This window comes from Myripristis murdjan, chromosome 1 (genome assembly GCF_902150065.1).
Source record: "Myripristis murdjan chromosome 1, fMyrMur1.1, whole genome shotgun sequence".
Taxonomy (NCBI): domain Eukaryota; kingdom Metazoa; phylum Chordata; class Actinopteri; order Holocentriformes; family Holocentridae; genus Myripristis; species Myripristis murdjan.
This window is the reverse complement of record NC_043980.1, coordinates 41,757,449-41,779,486: the sequence shown is the minus strand read 5'-3', so window position 1 is coordinate 41,779,486 and position 22,038 is coordinate 41,757,449. Positions and strand designations below refer to the sequence as shown.

At 43.3% G+C, this 22,038-nt stretch overlaps 1 protein-coding gene across 1 annotated transcript in view; it reads left to right on the top strand.

The window, feature by feature from the left end:
• Nucleotides 1–22,038, top strand: part of LOC115369087 (glycine receptor subunit beta-like) — a 262,500-nt gene that overhangs the window by 118,076 nt on the left and 122,386 nt on the right. Inside the window, exon 4 of the mRNA XM_030065640.1 lies at nucleotides 17,409–17,476. Coding sequence (XP_029921500.1) covers nucleotides 17,409–17,476 — 68 coding nt within the window. The remainder of the gene's footprint in view (nucleotides 1–17,408; nucleotides 17,477–22,038) is intronic.

Genomic DNA, 22,038 nt, shown 5'->3' with positions numbered 1-22,038 from the left:
AACTTTAGCTAGCTCAGTTTTTAAACTGTTTTTAAACTTACTTCATTGTCCCAAGACTGTCATTTACATCTACATCTACCTCTAAACAATTATAATTTGGTTAGCTGAATTAATTTCAATATTGTGTGTTTGTGGTTTGCATGTACATATTGTCAATCTTAAAGAAAACACAAGCATCACCTGGGGTCAAAACCATCCTTCAGAGTAGTTCCTTTTTTCTTTTTTCCTTTGAGTTCAAAGCCTGTACTTTTAGACTTTTACTTGAGTAAAGAAGTCGATACATCTTTTTTTTTTTTTTTTTTTTTTTTTTTTTTTACACAAGAATCTGTATTTCTATTTGAGAAAATAATATGTGTACTTTTGCCACCTCTGGTCCTTGGTCTCTTGGTTGTGGAAGAAGAAAGGAACAGGCAGAGGCGAAAAATAATTATATTTTGCTTCTTATACACAGCTTTGCTAAGCTGGGGCCCGTTGCACAAAAGTAGGATTAAGACATCCGGGATAAGTTAGTGAGCCGAGCTCAACGAATCCAAAACACGAGCGTCCAGGCTCAATTGGTTGCACAAACACCAAGCCAAGATCAGCAGACACGGATTCATCAAGCCAGCTGAAACCTATCCTGGATAAGTGCGCGCACGCGGCTTCCTCAGTAGACCCCGCCATCGATCACAGATTCACCGATCCACCATGGCAGCGAGAGCAGCGTATTTCTCCCCCTCTGAGGCAGAAATCCTTATGGAGGCTTACGAGGAGGTGAAAGACAACACGGCCACTGTTATCAAACAATGAGAGAAAGCGTGTAAAAGTACTGCAGACCGCCTGAATGCGTAAGTAGTGCGCAAATACACACTCACTGTTCCGCTGAAACCATCACAATTACAATCCAAATAGTTAATTAACACATCTCCGAAAACGTAGTTGTACTCTGATTATTAATCAGTTGAAATTGTAAGTGAAATTGACTGCAGATGTGAGTGAAATTGTGTAAATGTAACTCCATCAGACTGTATAACAATTTGATAAATAGATGAGCTCACTGATTGAATTGAATTTCCCTTTAGGATAAATAAAGTTCCTCTTATCTTATCCTTATATTTGCCCCTCATGCTCCATGCTCCTCTGCATGCACATCAAGATAAAATCGCCCTCAGGTGCCCATCAGGTGGGTTTTGTGAATAGGAAATCCTTTCACAGCATTAATGTTTAGGTGAACATGACTTTTTGATATTGTCAATTAATGTAAACACTGTACATTGCTTGTGATGTGCGTTGATTGGTTTAATAGTCTTCATCTTATAATTTCAGATGGTCTGCAATGCTGACTGTCTGATCAGCAATGTTGTGGCAAAGTGGCCTGGCTCAGTCCATGACTCCCGAGTCTTTCAGACCTCTGGAATCTATCAGCGCCTATCACAAGGTGAGCCACACAACCTCTATTAATAACCACTTTTTACATCATGGCTGTGTCAAGAATGTCACTCTATTTATGAGGTTGTGATGACAAGATTTTGTATTGACAGGTGAATTCTCTGGTGTGTTGCTGGGGGACAGGGGGTCTGCCTGCCAGCCTTTTCTCCTGACACCACAGACCCCCAGGGGGCACAGCAGGCCTACAGTCCTGCCCATGCCAGCACAAGGGCCAGGACTGAAATGACCTTTGGCCTCTTGAAGGTGCTTTCACTGTCTTTAGGACTTAAGGGTCAGCCCTTTGAGAGCATGTGACATCACTGTGGCCTGTGCTGTCCTCCACAGTGTGGCCTACTGAGAGGGCCCCCAGGGTGCCATCACACACAGACTGGGACAATCATGCATCTTCCCTGATGACGACAGTGGTCGGCTACTCAGGGACCAATATGTGTTAAATTATTTTAGTTAACATGCATGCTTTAAATTTAAGTTAAATATGTCCTGCAGTGGCAGAGACGCATGCTGTGAATTTCAGTTAAATATGGCCTGCATTGGCAGAGGAATTAAAAAAAAAAAAGTTTAATTGTATTTAAACTGATTTGGCCTCTTATGTCGTTTGTGCTGTATACTGTGTGTATTCACATTGCTACTGCATCCATTCATTCAGTGTGCAGACATGCAGGGTGTATTACATACAGACCTTTGACTGTGTCTTTATTCTTGTATTGTATAATATGCTTTGATTCTGTGCTTTCTATCATGTAGAGACACTGTGTGAAGGAGCTGATTGTTTACCTGCTTTGATTTATCCTTATTCAATAAAGGAATGTCATGTTACTCTTTGATGTGTATTGATATGGGATGTGTATTTTATAGTCTATGGGAAACTGTAAATTATCTAATATTGCAACATCTAAAATCATCATTTATCATCAAATTAATGATCACAAATGTTTAAATAATGATAGGGGGTCTAGTTTCGACACCTTCCTAAAATGATCGCCTCAGTCATTTTTTTTTTTTTTTTTTTTGTCAAAAACAAGTTTTTTGCCTAAATCATCTCCTCTTGATGCTGGCCACCTCTGGTGAAATCACCAGCATCAGAACAGGTCATGCCATTCTACCCCTGAAGTATAACTGCCTAAATCAATTGTGTGCAAAACTGTGACTTTGGTAGTTTTATTTTTGCCTAAGGCAAAAAAAAAAAAAAAAAAAAACGTTTTTAGGCTATTTTAAGCATTTCAAGATGGCAGCGGTATCAAGAAGAAAGAAAATTTTCTCTGCCAGTGAAGTTATTTCAATGATCCAGGGCTCATCCTCAATTGGTAAGTGATGAGGTTTAGTATAACTTTGGCATATAACATATTACAATTGCCTAAGTCAACAAAGGCATGTTCAGAAATTTGCCTAAGTCATTTATTTCTGTTATGTTACATAATTGACTGACATTGTTTTTTGTATGTCAGTAGTCATCTTTTTTTTATATAACATTTTTGAGTGAAATTATCAAATGTCATAGTTCATTTTTGGTGAATTATTTTGTGTCTCTTGAAAAACCTGAAAAAATGACTTAGGCGATTATTTTAGGAAGGTGTCGATGTGATAACAATGCGTAGTGGGCAGTGGAATAACTTTTAGTTTCTGTTTGTGGTGACTGCTGACTGAGATAAGGGATAAGATTAAATAAATCCTGGAACTTAGCCTGGTCTGGAGCAGGCTAGCTCCACAGAATATATCTCCATGGTAACTTATATCAGAACATATCCTGCTATCCACTATCCTACTTTTGTGCAACCGGATCAAGGATAAATTAATCCAGGATAACCAAGATATCCCGGCTTAATCCCTTATCCTAGTTTTGTGCAACAGGCCTCTGAACAGCCAGTCAGGGTGATCTCTCTCACCAACCAACAGAGGCATCATGCAAGCCAAAATATTTTTGTGTAGTCAACAAAGCAACAAAGGGAACAAAGCAAATGTAGAGCTTTGGTTTATTTTGTCTGTATTGCTGCATGCAACACATATTGGTATTTAATAGAGGTGCCTGTGATCTTTTCTGCTTCTCTCACTATTCTCTGCAGAGATTGTCGATCAGCTTGAGCAGTTTTCGTACCAGACAGTGATGCAGTTTTGGCCGGATTAACCATTAGGGCAACGGGGCAGTTGCCCAGGGGCTGAATAGCTCAAAATGGCCCTGGCCCAGGGCCAAAAAATAAATGAATAAAAATAAAATATAAAATAAAGACAATAAAATAAAATAAAAACTAAAATAAATAAACCGCTACAAAAAATAAAATCTTGTTAGATATAGTTTGGTTTTACGTTAACCTATGTAACTGCGAGCTGAAGCCTTCCTCCATTGGTCAGACCGCATCATGTGACAAAATCAAAGGTGACGGCAAATCAACGTCATGTTACGTTGACGTAGATGGCGTCTTGTACAAATGGAGAAGTATAAAGCATAAATAAGTATAAATAGCTTCATTAAAATAATTTTTAGGGTAGGTTTCAGGTACTTATGTGGACATATCCTGCCAATTATGTAATGACTGGACAAACAACTTCTGATTTATAGTCCAATTTGTACTTATGTATACATATCCTGTAAGTTTCATGATGATTTTTAATTTATACCACCCCCTAGTGGTGAAAGTTTCAAGGTGTGTTTTGGGCACTTAAGTGGACATATCCTGCGAGTTTTGTGGCAATAGGACAAACAATTTCTGATGTATAGTCTGATTTGTGTTGCACCACACCCATTTTTACACTTGTAGCGCCCTCTAGTGGCCCATTCATATGAAACTTTCAGGGTATGTTTCAGGTACTCCTGCAAGTTTCATGATGATTACCATCTCATGGAAAATTGTGAAAACATTTCTGAGGAATAATAATAATAATAAAAAAATGTATATATAGCCACAAGCAGCAATGCCGGCATTGAAGCCAACAAAGACCATTAGAAGTTAAATGCTGTAACAGTTTTATCATAAATAACTTTAAGGGTATGTTTCAAGCAAATACGTGGACATCTCCTGCCAGTTTTGTGGTGACAGAACTAACAGTTTCTGATTTAGAGAGTGATTTGTGTTACACCACGGCCTTTTTGTACATTTATAGTGCCCTCTATTTCAATGAAACTTTCAGGGTGTTTTAGGTAGTTTTGTGGTTATATCTGGCGTTTGCTCCAGATGGTGGCGCGTGCACACGCAGTGGCCCCGCTCTGTCCCGACACCGCTCTGTCCCGACACCGCAGTGATTTCTTGTCTTTCTGCTCGTTTGAGTGAGAGTTTGTTTAGTTTGTCTACATTCCGACAATAATACAAGTACAGTAGCCAGTTTCTGCTGCACAGGACTACACAGTACAATTTGGACTCCATACAAACAGAGACACTCCGGGAGATTAGTCTACTTCGCCGGTTTACTACAACAGCAGACCCGACTGCTGCTCCCCCTGCCGAGAGGAGACGGCACAAGCGGTGTGAGAGGAGGCAGAAGAGAGGCAAGCAAGGGGGGATCTGGGCTAGGCTAGCGGCTAACCTGTATTGACCAGCGATCCCCACTATTCTCCTGGCAAATGTACGATCACTGGACAATAAACTGGACAACATACGCCTAAGGATGTCTGCCCAACATGACGTGAGTGACTGCTGTCTTTTTGTTTTCACTGAAACATGGCTCAACAACAACACTCTGGACAGCGCCGTTCAACTTGAGCGTCTAACGTATTACTGTGCGGACAGAGCCCTTACTGAAGGAGGAAAATCCAGAGGCAGCGGAGTATGTGTTTACATTAACAGTGACTGGTGTCATGATGCTGTGGTGGTTTGTAAACACTGTTCACTGCGTGGGGAGTTCATGATCATCAAATGCTGGCCTGTCTATTTGCCGAGGGAATTTACGGTGATCGTGCTAGTCGCTGTTTATATCCCTCCCACTACCAACAACGCAGTTAGAGAGGAGGCACTGAGCGAACTCTACCAGGCCATCAGCAAGGAACACAGCTCACCCTGACAGTTTTATGGTTGTTACTTGGGACTTCAACCATGCAGATCTCAAGTCTGTCCTCCATCAGCATGTGGACTTTCCTACAAGAGGAAATAACACTCTTACACAAACCACAAAGGAGCATACAAGGCGGCCCCCCTCCCCCACATTGGCCAATCTGACCATCTCACTGTTATGCTAAGACCAGCATACAGGACAAAATGAGAGTAAACAAACCTGTTTTGAAGCAGGTTTGTGTGTGTGTCACAGGGCAGAAGTGTGTTTTAATGGTTTTATTTTGTAGTGTTTATGCATGCTTTTATGTTTTTATTATTTATGCATGATTTTATTTGAATTTGGTTTTATAAGTATGTATTGTGTTTTTATCCTTGGTTTTATTTATATGCATGTTTGAGTTGCACACTTCTGGCCTTAACTGACACTTAATTGGACATGATGAGAGACTACCTGCACCTGGAGCTGGTGTGATTGACAGCTTTGACAGCCATTGGGGGAAGGGGAACAGTACTCCTGCAGCCAATCAGCGCCGGGGAGGTGGGCCTCACCTGCGGGACAGCAGGGTGAAAAGCCCCCGGAAGGAAAGGACGGGAAGACCCGAGGGACTAGCAGGAGGTGGTCGGGCAGCCGGAGCGGCCAGGTGGCCGAGGCGGCCGGCCCCGAGACAGAGCCGAGGGAAGCAGGAGCTGCGGCCAGAACAGAGATGGAAGCATACATTTTGGAGAAAGAAGGGTTGGTGTGTGGACACACCTGTCCTGCACAGCGGAAGCGGACGGCACCGTGGGTCAGCAGGAGCTGCTACTGGTCTGTAGCAGCGGCCGGGACGGGACGAGGGGTTTCCCCAAATGACGCAACCGAGCTGCAGCAGTGTTCCGCCAACACCAATCTACTCCGGCCTGGGTCGCTAGTTAAAGACTGCGACCCAGGAAATGTGTGAGTACCCTGTCGATTCACTGGTGGCATGCACTTCTCCCGAGGCACCCTCTAATGTAGTGGCGGACCTGTACTCGCCTAGTTGTCCTTTGTCTCCACAGGGTTTTGTGCCGAAGGCGAACCCGGGGACTGAGGTGTGGTGCCAGGACGTGACCGATTTTTTAGACTGCGCCAAACTCAGCCAGGAGAAAATTTAGCTCTCTAGGACCTGTGGTGACTGTGGGGTGGGATAAGGACAAAAGAATATTTTTGTATTAAACCGTTTCCCTGATATTTTAGTTTCTGTCTGTTTATTTTAAAACTCTGCTCTGCTTTAAAAGAACCTGTTTTGAGTCCTAGGCTCATACCCTAGGTGGTGTCGCTAGTTTTTAGTTCTGTTCATTTTAATTCTACAGTTTATATAGTTTTTATAGTTGTTTTTAGGCCTTTTCCGGCCAGCCGGTTTTACATTTTGGTGTTGTCGGTTTTAGTTTTTTTTCTTTTTAACAAATTTCATCATTTTATATTTCCGGTTTTATTAGTTTTAGTTTTATAGTTGTTTTAGGCCTTTCCCGGCCAGCCGGTTTTTACATGTGGCCAGAGGGGGCCATCTCTGCTCTACAGGACTGCTTTGACACCACAGACTGGGACAGGCTGCCACATACAACAACCACACAAACATTGAGGAATACACAGAGTCTGTTACCACCTACATCAACAAATGCATTGGCGACGTCACCCACACATGGACCTTCACCACCTGGGCTAACCAGAAACCATGGTTTACAGGAGAAGTCCACAAGCTTCTGAGGGCCAGGGATGCCGCCTTGAGAGCTGGGGATGAAACTGGCCTGAGAACAGCAAGAACCAACCTGTCCCGTTGTATCAGGGAAGCCAAACGTGGCTACATGGAAATGGTGGCCCACCATTTCAAGGACAGCAGAGACGCACAGAGCCTGTGGCAGGGTATCCAAGCCATCACAGACTACAAATCTCTGCCACAGACCTGTGCCTGCGACATCTCTCTGCAGAACAACTTAAACAACTTCTTTGCACGATTTGAAGCAAACAACAACATGCCTCAGCAGAAGTCCCCCACCACACCCCACGACCAGCCCCTGCACTTGTCTGCAGCCAGTGTGAAAAGAACACTCTCCACAATCAACAGCTGCAAGGCTACCGGCCCAGACAACATCCCTGGTTGTGTGCTGAAGGACTGTGCAGAGGAGCTCAAGATCTTTAATACATCTCTGAGTCAGGCTGTTGTTCCTTCCTGCTTCAAATCCACCACCATCATCCCCATGCCAAAGAAGCCTTCTCCGTCCTGCTTCAGTGACTATCGCCCTGTTGCACTGACTCCCATCATCATGAAGTGCTTTGAAAGGATACAAGGATACAAGGAAGTTTATTTGTCATTATACAACAGGCTGTATAGTGAAATTAAAATGTGGTTCTCTCTTGATTGATTAATTGATTGATTGTGTAGAAAATAGAATTATTAAGCCTGGAGGAGTTCAGATGGTGCATTTAGTAGTCTCACAGCCTGAGGGAAGAAGCTGCTCTGTAGTCTGATGGTACGGCAGCGAATACTTCTGTATCTTTTGCCTGACGGCAGCAGAGTGAACAGGCTGTGGCTGGGGTGGGTGTGGTCTTTTAGGATCCTTTTGGCTCTGCGCAGGCACCTCACCTCCCCAGTATCACTGATGCTTGGTAGATGGGTACAAATGATGTTTTGGGCAGTTTTAATCACTCGTTGCAGTCTTCCTGTCCTGGGCCGTGCACATCCCATGCCAGTTTGTGATGTTTCCAGTCAGGATGCTTTCAATCGCTCCTTTGTAGAAGCTGACAAGAAATTGGCGTGGGAATTTTGCTTTCTTAAGTTTCCTTAAGAAATACAGGCGTTTCTGAGCTTTTTTAGCCAGGGCAGAGATATGTGAAGTCAATGTCAGGAACTTAAAACTGCTCACTTGCTCCACCTCAGCTCCATTGATGTAGACGGGGTTGTGTGTCTTTGCCTCCTTTTTTCTAAAATCAACTATCAGCTCTTTGGTTTTGCTGACGTTGAGCAGTAGGTTGTTTTCTGTGCACCATTCTGCAAGATGGTTGATTTCCTCTCAATATGAAAACTCATCATTGTTGGAAATCCGGCCGATGATGGTGGTGTCATCCGCGAACTTCACAATAGAGTTCTCTCCATGTCGGGGGTTGCATTCGTGGGTGTACAGCGTGAACAGGAGGGGGCTGAGCACACAGCGCTGGGGGGCTCCAGTGTTGAGCACTAGAGTGGAGGAGGAGAGACTGCCAATCCTAAGTGACTGGGGTCTGTTTGTGAGGAAGTCCAGTATCCAGTTGCAGAGAGTGGTACTGATGCCCAGAGTGTTCAGTTTTCCAATCAGCTTCATGGGGGAGATTGTGTTGAAAGCTGAGCTGAAATCAACAAACAGCATTCTGGTGTAGGTGTTGCTTTTCTCAAGGTGAGTGAAGACTGAGTGGAGAGCAGTGGAGATGGCATCCTCTGTGGATCTGTTGGTTCTGAATGCAAACTGCTGAGGGTCCAGACTGGCAGGGATGATGTTCTTTATGTGCTGGAGAACCAGTTTCTCAAAGCACTTCAGGATGGGGGTGAGTGCCACAGGGCGGTAGTCATTTAGATCAGACACTGCAGATTTTTTAGGCACAGGGATGATAGTGGCTGTCTTGAAGCAGGTGGGAACACTCTCCTGTGACAGCGATATGTTGAAAATGTCAGTAATGACATCTACTAGCTGGTTGGCACATGTTTTTAGTGCACGGCCAGGGATGTTGTCAGGCCCAGCAGCTTTACTCATATTCACTTTCAGCAGGACTTTCCTCACATCCACTGTGGATACTGACAGTGGCCGGTCCTCTGGAGGCGGAGTAGACTTTACAACTGACTCTCTGTTGAGGAGGTCAAAGCGAGCATAAAATATGTTTAGCTCGTCTGGTAACGTGGCCTTACACATAATGGGAGTGCTCCTGCTTTTGTAGCCTGTCACACTTTTGACCGCCTGCCACAGGTCTTTGCTGTTGTTGGTGTTAAGGTCTCTCCAGTCTCTGCTGGTACCTTCGCTTTGCCTCGTTGATGCCAGCTTTCAGTTTTGCTCTGGCAGTGTTGTAAGCTTCTTTGTCACCTGACTTAAAGGCAGCTTTTTTGGCTCTACATAGAGCTCTCACCTCTCCATTCATCCAGGCTTTCTCATTAGGGAATGATTTAACTGTCCTTATTTTTACCACATCATCAGCACATTTGCTGATGTATGATGTCACTGATGATGTGTATTCTTCAAGGTCAATATGGTTCTCCAGGGTAGCAGCATCCCTGAACATCTGCCAGTCCATGCATTCAAAACAGTCCTGTAGAGCCACTGCGGCTTCATCTGTCCACACTTTAACTGTTTTTACAGTTGGTTTGACCCTTTTTGTCAGCTGGATGTAGGTAGGCAGGAGAAGCAGGGAGATGTGGTCTGACTGGCCAAAATGAGGATGAGAGAGGGCTCTGTAGCTGCCAGGAACATTGGTGTAGACATGGTCCAATGTGTTGTTTCCTCTGGTGGAGCTGTGGACATGCTGGTGGAATCTAGGCAGAACAGTTCTGAGGTCTGTTTGATTAAAATTCCCAGCAACAATAATAACAGCATCTGGCTGTTTTGTCATGTGACTGCTGATGACCTCATACAATTCCTGGAGTGCAGTTTTTGAATTTGCATCCGGTGGAATGTAAACAGCAGCAACAAACACACTGGTGAATTCTCTAGGCAGGTAATATGGCCAACATCTCAGCAGTAAAAACTCAATGTCAGGTGAACATTTTCCATCCACTCTGACTGCACCTGAGCACCAAGCATCATTGATGTACACACAGAGCCCGCCCCCTCTCGTCTTACCAGAGTCTTGTGTTCTGTCGGCCCGGAACAGGCTCCGCCCGTCCAGTGCTAACGCCTCATCCGGTATGTTGTCATGAAGCCACGTCTCTGTAAGGATGAGAGCATCGCAGTTTCTGATCTCTCCCTGCTGGGTCAGCCTGAGCCTTATCTCATCCATTTTATTTTCCTGCAACCGGACATTTGCCAGGAGTAGGCTGGGTAGTGGGACAGCCTTGCGTCCAAGCCTTCTTAGCTTAAGTCTTACTCCGGCTCGTTTCCCTCTCTTCCTGGGTCGACCACACCGCTTGTGATGACGTCTGATCCGAATGTTTTGGTTGTTGGATCTTGAGATTTGCGCAGGCTGGTCATGACCCACATTAAATCCCCCCCGCCCCCCCGGAGGTCAGCCAGCTTGCCATCTGGTGCAGGGAGAACAATCTCCTCCTGAACGTGAGTAAGACCAAGGAGATTATTCTCGATTTCAGGAGAGGACACACACAACCACCCCCACTGACCATCAATGGTGCTGCAGCAGAGAGGGTGAGCAGCACCAAATTCTTGGGGGTGTATATCTGTGAGGATCTCTCCTGGACGACCAACACAACATCACTGGCAAGGAAGGCCCAGCAGCGCCTATACTTCCTCCGCAGGCTTTAAAAGGCAAGAGCCTGTATTTTTAGGAGTTCAAGCCGGTAGGGCTGAAGCCCTATTGTTTTTGTGCCGGTTTACTATTATAATTATTAGGGGCTCAAGCCCGTAGGGCCCATAGGGTTATTATTATTATTATTATTATTATTATTATTATGTGTTTGCCTTGAAAAGGCAACACATCTTATTATCTTGCGAGTTTATTATGTGCTTGCCTTGAAAAGGCAACACATCTTAATCTTTAACGTATTTATTCTTCTTATTAGTGGACAAGCTGGCATCTTGCACACTCACGTTCTTCCTACTATTTCTTTCTTTCTTCCGTCATTAGGTCACTATTGTTATCCTGCATGTTTCTTATTTTTATTAGTGCCTCGGAGCGAAGCTCATTTTCAATTTTCAAACCGATCGTAAGTTAAGTTTGGAGTCATTCTGGAGCCAACTCTGACTTTTGAATGAGTGTGTATTGCATGAGCTGGAGTGAGAGACCTGATGGCTAGAGTGGAGCAGCCCTGAAAAATTGTCTAAAACCTTTGTCTTAAACTTGCTCTCCTGGCCACAATTTTCACTCCACATGCACAATTTTTTTTGCAAAAGTAGTAGGAAAAATTGTTCTGCTTTGAAAAATGTAAATACAAAACGAGGCCGGAGTGCCAGCTCTTTCCCCCATAGACCATTATATCTGGAACCCACAATCTGGAGAGAGAAGGAGAAACATACACTTTTTTAACTCGCCGAATCTCGGGCATTTCTGGGGATTGGAAAATAATTTTGACACAGTTTGAAAGCCCAAAGCCTTACCTTTCTCATGATAGCTTTTATTTTGTACTCGGCCTTACTGTCATAGAAAATAAAAGCATTAGTTTGACCACTACTTTTAGGCGCTTCTCTGCCAAGTGCCACTGTCACTCATGCTGTCTGCTCACATCCTTTTTCAACTCGCTCTAGGGCGGACATTTTTGGGAGTTGGAAAAATTTTTTGGCACAGTTTGAAAGCCCAAAGCCTTATCTTTCTCATGATACCTTTTATTTACCGCTCGGACTTAGTGTCATTGAGAAAAAAGCATTTGTTTGACCACTACTTTCAGGGGATTCTCTCTCAAGCTCCAATGTCACTCATGCTGTTTGCTTCGGTTTGCTACTCCTCCCACAGTTTGGAGCACACTAACATGCCCACACAGAAGCTGTGTCCCAATTCAGGGTCTGCATCCTTCGAAGTCCGGGTCCTCTGAAGTCTGGGTCCTTCGGAGGACCCGGACTTCAACCGAAGTATCCTCCCCCGTCAACTAACGGCAACGAAATGGGACGGTCTAGCCTTCGGAGTATTTCCTGGTTGCGTTACCGCCGTTTCCATGACAACAAACCCTGGAGACCGAAATATAACGTTTATTTCTGTCAGACAAGACAGAACAGGGGTTTTGGCTTAACATATATGGCGTTGGATGTTCAAATGAGTAAAAAACGATTATTTATAATGTGAAATCTGAACTTTTCTCCGACTGAGCAGCAGCACGCAAAGCATTTTGGGATACGGGAGCCCGCAAAGGCTAGTCGCGGTGCAGCCTCCGAATCGGCTACCAACGGCTGGAAAGAAGGCCGCATTTGAAGTGCACATTTGAAGGATCCTTCGGCTTTGGATGAATTGGGACAGGCCTTCGCGCAGTGTTGTGATGTAACTGGCCTTCAAATGCGGCCTTCAAAGGATGCAGACCCTGAATTGGGACACAGCTACAGACACACACAGAGGTCAGACGCGCACCCCCCGGTAACAGCCCCTTGGCGACGGCCCCCGAGGCACTCTCAAAATTTCCACGGGGGAATTTTCTAGTTATTATTTCGACTTCCTCTTCCGTAAAATTTCGGCTCGCTACTCCTCCCACAGTTTCGAAGATACCTATGACATTATAATTATGAGTCAGTCGGGAATAGTGTGCTATGACTTCTGTATTTTACTGGAGTTACCATGGCGACAAAACCCCAAAAGAACTGGGTCACATGACCCATCCGTAATGAATGGCCAAAACTTCCCAAGGCTCCAGAGCACAGAGCTTTTGACCTGCATCCACGCACCAAATACGAAAAACGTGCGTCTTGTGGAGAAGAAGCGGTGTGTCGATTTTCAAACCGATTGGACATTGCGATTTCTCATAATTCAATTTTCAAATCGCGATTTTGCCCTCGTTGAAAAATAATGGGGAGCCGGCCAAGAACCATGTATTTTCAAGGCCTCACAGCTCCCTCATTCTTTGGCCGACAGACTCCATTCAAAGCTTAAACGGGTCAGCAGAAGTTCAACTTTATATGTGTCATCTTCAATTTTTCCTGTATGTTTTAGTTTGGCATAAAACACCGTTTAAGTTTGGAGTAATTTTTGAGCTAACTCTGACTTTTGAATGAGTGTGTATTGCGTGAGCTAGAGTTCATGACATCACAGCTAGAGTGCAGCAGCCCTGAAAAATCGCCTACAACTTTTGTCTTAATCTTGCTCTACTGGCCACAATTTTCACTCCTCATGCATAATTTCTTGGAAAGTAGTAGGAATAATAGTTCTGCTTAGAAAAATGTAAATACAAAAGCAAAGCAACGTATACTTTTTACACAGTGACACTTAACGAGGCAGGAGTGCCAGCTCTCTCCCCTATAGACTCCCATTATACCTGGAATCCACAATCTGGGGAAAGAAGGAGAAATACACACTTTTTTAACTCGCTGAATCTCGGGCATTTTGGGGAGTTGGCAAATAATTTTGACACAGTTTGAAAGCCCTAAGCCTTACCTTTCTCATGATACCTTATATTTTCCGCTCGGACTTACTGTCATTGATAAAAAAAAAAAAAAAAAAGCATTTGTTTGACTACTACTTTTAGGCAATTTTTTTCCCCCAAGCTCCACTGTCACTCATGCTGTGTGCTTTATAGAGCCTCATTTGTGGCTCAGGCCACACAAACCCCAGTGGCACAGTGGATAGTGTCTCGGCATGCCATGCAGGAGACCAGGGTTCAACTCCCCACCTGGGCAAGAGCGACAACACTTCGTGATTGGGGTCAGCTCCATGTGCCATAGTGAGCCGAGAGGCTGCAGGTTTTCATTCCAACCAAAAACTCCACCAGCTGATTTCACTGATTACCTCATCTTAATGCAGAGAGGGACTAATCAGTGAAATTACCTCTCAGCTCACTATGGCACATGGTTGCCTACCCCTGTACTAGGCTGTAGGTCAGATTCCTTTGAATGTGGATTATCATTGGACGAAGCTGATCAAAAGTTGCATAAGACTTGTTGATATCTGGGGGGCGCCCCGGTGGCTCACCAGCAAATTGCATGCACCATGTACCAGGGCTTAGTCCCAATCGCAGCGACCAGCATTCAAATCCGACCTCAGGTCCTTTGCTGCAAATCATTCCCTCTCTCTCCCCTGCCTCACCTGTCTATTTCCACTGTGACTGTCATATAAAGCTGAAATGCCAAAAAAATAATAATCTTTAAAAAAAAAAAAAAACTTGTTGATATCTTATTTAGTTTTAAAGATAGTGAACAATGCACCTCAAAAGGGGTGTGGTTTAGCACATAAATGGACCAAAGTCAACAACCATTTGGCCAAACATCATGAAAATCGACAACTAGGGGGCACCACAAATGCACAAAATAGACATGCGTAACACAAATCGGACTATAAATCAGAAGTTGTTTGTCATTACAAAACTGGCAGGTCGGTACCTGAAACATAGCCTGAAAGTTATTTTTAATGAAGCTGTTGAATCTTTTAACTTCAAATGGTCTTTGTTAGCTTGAACCCCAGAATGGCCACTTGCAGTGACATATACAGTACAGGCCAAAAGTTTGGACACACCGTCTCATTCGATGCGTTTTCTTTATTTTCATGACTGTTTACATTGTAGATTCTAACTGAAGGCATCAAAACTATGAAAGAACACATGTAGAGTTATGTACTTAACAAAAAAAGGTGAAATAACTGAAAACATTTTTTATATTCTAGTTTCTTCAAAATAGCCACCCTTTGCTCTGATTACTGCTTTGCACACTCTTGGCATTCTCTCCATGAGCTTCAAGAGGTAGTCACCTGAAATGGTTTTCCAACAGTCTTGAAGGAGTTCCCACAGGTGTTTAGCACTTGTTGGCCCCTTTGCCTTCACTCTGCGGTCCAGCTCACCCCAAACCATCTGGATTGGGTTCAGGTCCGGTGACTGTGGAGGCCAGGTCATCTGCTGCAGCACTCCATCACTCTTCTTCTTGGTCAAATAGCCCTTACACAGCCTGGAGGTGTGTTTGGGGTCATTGTCCTGTTGAAAAATAAATGATGGTCCAACTAAACGCAAACCGGATGGGATGGCATGTTGCTGCAGGATGCTGTGGTAGCCATGCTGGTTCAGTGTGCCTTCAATTTTGAATAAATCCCCAACAGTGTCACCAGCAAAACACCCCACACCATCACACCTCCTCCTCCATGCTTCACAGTGGGAACCAGGCATGTGGAATCCATCCGTTCACCTTTTCTGCGTCTCACAAAGATACGGCGGTTGGAACCAAAGATCTCAAATTTGGACTCATCAGACCAAAGCACAGATTTCCACTGGTCTAATGTCCATTCCTTGTGTTTCTTGGCCCAAACAAATCTCTTCTGCTTGTTGCCTCTCCTTAGCAGTGGTTTCCTAGCAGCTATTTGACCATGAAGGCCTGGTTGGCACAGTCTCCTCTTAACAGTTGTTCTAGAGATGGGTCTGCTGCTAGAACTCTGTGTGGCATTTATCTGGTCTCTGATCTGAGCTGCTGTTAACTTGCCATTTCTGAGGCTGGTGACTCGGATGAACTTGTCCTCAGAAGCAGAGGTGACTCTTGGTCTTCCTTTCCTGGGTCGGTCCTCATGTGTGCCAGTTTCATTGTAGCGCTTGATGGTTTTTGCGACTCCACTTGGGGACACATTTAAAGTTTTTGCAATTTTCCGGACTGACTGACCTTCATTTCTTAAAGTAATGATGGCCACTCGTTTTTCTTTAGTTAGCTGATTGGTTCTTGCCATAATATGAATTTTAACAGTTGTCCAATAGGGCTGTCGGCTGTGTAGTAACCTGACTTCTGCACAACACAACTGGTGGTCCCAACCCCATTGATAAAGCAAGAAATTCCACTAATTAACCCTGATAAGGCACACCTGTGAAGTGAAAACCATTTCAGATGACTACCTCTTGAAGCTCATGGAGAGAATGCCAAGAGTGTGCAAAGCAGTAATCAGAGCAAAGGGTGGCTATTTTGAAGAAACTAGAATATAAAACATGTTTTCAGTTATTTCACCTTTTTTTGTTAAGTACATAACTCCACATGTGTTCATTCATAGTTTTGATTCCTTCAGTTAGAATCTACAATGTAAATAGTCATGAAAATAAAGAAAACGCATTGAATGAGAAGGTGTGTCCAAACTTTTGGCCTGTACTGTATATATATATGTGTGTGTGTGTGTGTGTGTATATGTATATATATGTATAGAGAGAGAGAGAGAGAGAGAGAGAGAGAGAGATTCACTCCTGATCAAAATTTTAAGACCAGTTGAAAAATTGCAAGAATTTACATTTTGCACTGTTGGATCTTAAGAAGGTTCTAAGTAGAGCTTCAAAATGCAAAAAGAAGAAATGGGAGTGAGACAAAAAAAAAAAAAAAAGAGTAAGCAATTTATTGCAAATAACCATTAAACTGAAATAGGCTGTTCATCAGCTGATCAAAAGTTTAAGACCACAGCCTTTAAAAGCCCAAATCTTCACAAAAATGTGGATTCAGTCATTTTCTGTCAGGTATCCACACTGTCATGACCTCCTGATGGCAAAGGCAAAAAAGCTTTCTTGTTAATCACCTCAAAAATTCATTTCGGCATGCTTGATGCTAGTGTTTCCAGGAGGCTAGGAAGCTCAACTTGGAACGTTTTTAAGATCCAACAGTGCAAAATGTAAATTCTTGCAATTTTTCAACTGGTCTTAAAATTTTGATAAGGAGTGTACACACACACACACACACACACACACACACACATGTATATCTATATCTATATATAGATCTCTCTCTCTCTCTCTCTCTCTCTCTCTCTCTCTCTCTCTCTACATAAATCTATATCTATCTATCTATCTATCTATCTATATATATTTATTCCATTTATTCCATTTGGTCCTTGGTAGCCTGTGCTCTGCCAGTGTTAGAATTTAATGTTCTGCCTATGCAAATTTCTGCCCAAAAATATTTACTTACTGAATAACATCCAAAACAAATAAAAGGCAGAGACTATCTGAGGGATTAACACACACACACACACTCTCACACACACACACTCTCTCTCTCTCTCTCTCACACACACACACACACACACACACACACTTCTGTTCATGCTTTTTCATTTTATTGTCAAGCTGTTTCAGTCGTGAGCCCTGCCTCTTGTTTGTCTGGAGCATACTACATGAAATTATATTTATTGGCTTTAACTACAAACTTTCCATAAAAGCTGCTTCTTTTCCATATCTACTAGCATCACAAGTGTGTTTGTGTGTGTTTCAGGTATCCCAGTAGAATCCAAGGTCAACATATTCATTAACAGCTTTGGATCCATCCAGGAGACCACTATGGTGAGACAGACAGACAGACACACACACACACACACACACACAAAGACATACATGGTTTATGAGGGCAATGGTTTGCAGGGACACACCTTTCCCAGCATCCCAGTATCCTAAAAATCCTGTCAAAAATTTTCATTTGATCTGCAGAAGACACATCTGACTTAAAAAATACAAAATCACTTTCAGAACATATATGTGACATTTCACAGGGTTATAGGGTCTGGACCAATTGTTGTATATTGGGACAACTGAGTTTACATGGTCTGTTAACATACACACACAAACCTAACCAATTCCTGGTTTAAGGGGACTGACAAACATTACAAGGTCTAGACAAAGAAAATAATAGATATAGCTCCCTATCTTGTGCCACCCGCTACCCGCTGCCACTACCCGCTACCCGCAAATTGCGGATTTAGGAACTTCCGCTATCCCTAAACGGTATCTTGCGCCCACGCTACCCGCTATCCGTTATGCCGACTCCGTCATTTGCGCCTGGAGGTGTGTCCGTGGGCGTGTTTCATGCGCTATCCCTAAAATTGCTATCTTGCGCACACACTTTAGGGAAAGCGGATAGCGGGAGGTGCACAAGATAGCAACTTTTACGGGGGAACGCCTCTTATGCAACCCTAAATCCGCAAATAACAGGTTTAGGGAGTCTGCCGCAAGATAGGGCCCATACTCTCTTAAAACCCACTATGGGTTTCCAGAGGGCAAGAGGGTACAATCCAGTAATAGGTTCTTCTACCCTAACATGAATGAACATGATCGTCAATCCAGACTAGACTACCTACAGGGAAAGAATTCAGCGCCTGGCAGAGGGGTTTGCCATTAACAACTTTGACCTTAAGACCAAATACAAAACTCATTGTGGATCACAGGGAGACTAAAGATGTTAGCCGTACTTGTATTTACATGTATGAATGGGGCTGCAGTGGAGCATGTCTCCACCTTTAAATCTCTGGATGTCAACATCTCTCTGGATCTTTTCTACCCTGGTGAAGATGGCACTTTAAGACTTTAATGTAAGGTACAAATGATCATGTCCATTTCCTAAGGGGGCTTCATGCTGCAGAGGGTCTATGCACATCTGGACACCCCCAATGTATCTGTGAGGTTCACCTTTTTTGATTTCTCCAGTGCATTCAACACAATACAGCCCTGCTTGTTAGGGGAGAAGACGAGAGGGATGGGTGTGGATCCTTCACTGGTGTCGTGGTGTTTGGATTACCTGTCTAAACGACCACAGTATGTGCGTCTGCAAAACAGCACCTCTGACACAATACTCAGCAGCACCGGGGCACCGCAAGGAACTGTGTTGGCCCCCTTCCTGTTCACTATATATACATCTGACTTCCAGCACAACACTGACAGCTGCTTCCTACAGAAATTCTCTGACAATTCAGCTGTCGTTGGCCTCATCACAGGAGGGGAGGAGGAGGAATACAGACAAACCATCAGTAACTTTGTGGACTGGAGTGAGCGCAACCATCTCCTTCTGAACACCACCAAAACCAAAAAACTGGCTGTGGACTTCAGAAGAGGGAAGGGGAAGACCAAACTAACACCAGTTACCATCAGGGGCGCAGAGGTGGAGCTGGTCCCCAACCACACATACCTAGGTGTGCAGCTGGACAGCAAGCTTGACTGGAAGAACCACACGGAGGTGGCATACAGCAAGGGGCAAAGCCGTCTTTACTGCCTAAGGAGGCAGGTTTGCACAGCAGATAGGAACAGAGCAGACAAACTAATCAAGAAGGCTGGTTCTGTGGTGGGGGTCAAACTGGAGCTGGTCCAACAGGTGGCAGAGAAAAGAATACTGTCCAAGTTCAAGGCTATACTGAGCAACTCTGCACAACCTCTCCGTGCCCTGCGGGTAGTTAAGAGCAGCATCTTCAGTCAAAGACTGATTGCACCAGCACACAAGTCGGAGCGCTTCAGGAAGTCTTTTATTCCAGCTGCCATAAGACTTTTTAATGCACAAAAACCCTAAATCTTAACCTCTGTTTCATATATGATGTATATTTATTTATTTATTTATTTATTCACCCACTCATCAACCCTATGAGTGTGAAATTTTATATGTGTTGCAGTGATGAAGCTGCAGTGACAATGTAATTTCCTGCAAGGGTTCAGTAAAGTATCATTCATTCATTCATTCATTCATCCCACGGTGGTACAGAACAGACATATAGGCGCAGAACAAGCACACCTTAAAACTACACGTGTTCTGTGATGCAAGCGAAAGAGCTTACAGTGCAGTAGCATATGTGCAGGGAGAAACAAGTGATGGAGAAAAGACTACCAGTCTGGTGTCATCCAAGTCCAGAGTGGCCCCACTCAAGAGAATGACTGGGCCATGCTTGGAGTTGATGGGGGTTGTGATAGGAACCAGACTAGGGAGCACTCTTGTGAAAGCAATGCAAATGGACAGGACACAACTCAAACTTTGAACAGACTCAGTGATAGTAATACATTGGATATGTAGTTCTGCCCAGAAATGGAAACCGTTTGCCGTCCCCGTTCCATTTTTTCAACATTTTCCGGCGTGCATGGACGTAACGGTCTCTGACTTTTTTCTGTTTATTTTTGCAGGTCTCAAAACGTAGCTTTTGAAATGATACTGATCTCACGCTAGCTATTCTGACAATCATATTTGTCACTGTGCAGCAGCAAAGACACATCATACAGACGGGGGTAATTTGTGGACTTGATCCATTAACTTGTTTTAAAAAATTTACATCTCACCCTGTCACATCCCCACACTACCCTACACCGCCCCTACCGTTCATGTGCATATTGCATCTCACATACGCATAGCGTTAATTTCTGAGGATGTGCACAACCAACGCTCCAAACAAACGCAGGATACATGAGGCAGCCATGATGCGCACACGTAAGCGTAGTTTACAGTATACAGCAAGTATATCTCCAGCCTAAGAGGAAATACACACCTGGTGGGTTACATCTTCATTAAGGCAGGTAGATGTACTTTTGCAGAGACAGCAGATTTGATTAACAGTTTACACCTGTTGTGATAAATGATTTGAGTGACAGATTAAAACCAACTGAAACCAACTTTACTGAAAAATAACCATAACATTACAAGTAAGACAACAAAAACTTTAGATATACAAAAATGGACCAAAAAAAAAAAAAAAAAAAAAAAAAAAAAAACCAACTGTACCTGGAGGTGAATAGAACATTAATTTCATACAAATACATTTTTGTAGAACTGCTACAAACTGGTAGGAATAAAACCAGAGATGAGCACGAGTAAAGTTTTCCCAGATCTAGTAATCCTTTGAATTACTCGAGGACGGATTGATTCCTCACTGAGTGATATCTCTTTTTAATCAACAGTCAAGAGAAATCAATGTCAGAATAAAGAGTTTCTAAAATTCAGTAATCCTTTAAGTAAATTCATTATCAAAGATACTGGAAATTTCATGCCCACAGACTTTAAAATACAAAAGATATTAAAAAAAAACAAACAAACAAACATGAAAAGGACACTTTTGTCCAGAGGACCCCCAAAGAGTTAACTAAGTAGCAACACTAACCCGTTGTGTGCATACAACTGCGTAACTCTTGTGGTCTAAAAGTCCTGAACTTAAAAATCCATTTGGGACAACTGACGCCTTATGGTTAGTCCCCTGTTGCAGACAAAGTCTCTTATGTTTTGGACTGTCCAAACCTCTCATTCCCCTTTGCTCACCAAGTGACCCTTCTTGATGTGGGATGTAAAATGCTGCATCTCTCTTGGTCCATGGTGTTCTTGTTGCCATGCGTCTTTTAACCACTGAAAACAAACAAGATGGCAAAACTGTCAGTAAGGCTAACTACAGACTTGCCGGACACCTTCTTGAAATAAACAAATGCATTAAATCCTTTTCATAGTACTGAGAACTAGGCAATGCAAAGTTATTTTACAGTATTATTATACAGGCATGGATGAAAGTTTTGGCACTTGCATTTCTGTCAGATAATGTATTATTCTTCCCAGAAAACTGTTGAGATTATAAATGCTTTGGTATTCTCATGTTTATTTCTTTTGTTTGCATTTGAGCAACACAAAAGTTGAGGAAAAAAGACACATTTCACTCAGAACTCCAAAAATGGACTGGACAAAATTATTGGCACCCTCAACATAATATTTGGTAGCACACCCTTTGGAAAAAATAACTGAAAACAATATCTTCCTGTAACCATCAACCACTACCATTTGAACAATCCTATGCTGCATGCTTTCATCAATTTTTCTCTTTCATCCACATCCAGGGAGGGTAGCTACAGTGCCATGGGCTGAAAACCTCTTGACAAAGTTGTACACAGTGGACACAGGAACATTAAGATCTCTGGAGATGGACCTGTAGCCTTGAGATTGTTCATGCTTCTCAACAAAACAACACAAACAACACACAGTGAACTTTTCTAATTTTTAACTGGTTCTAAGAGGGATTTCCATATTGCCAGCACCTGTTGATTGCCACAAGTGAGTTTGATTACAAATTAAAGGAGCATCACAGTCCGTACACAAAGAAATCACCTGGAAAGCATGCACC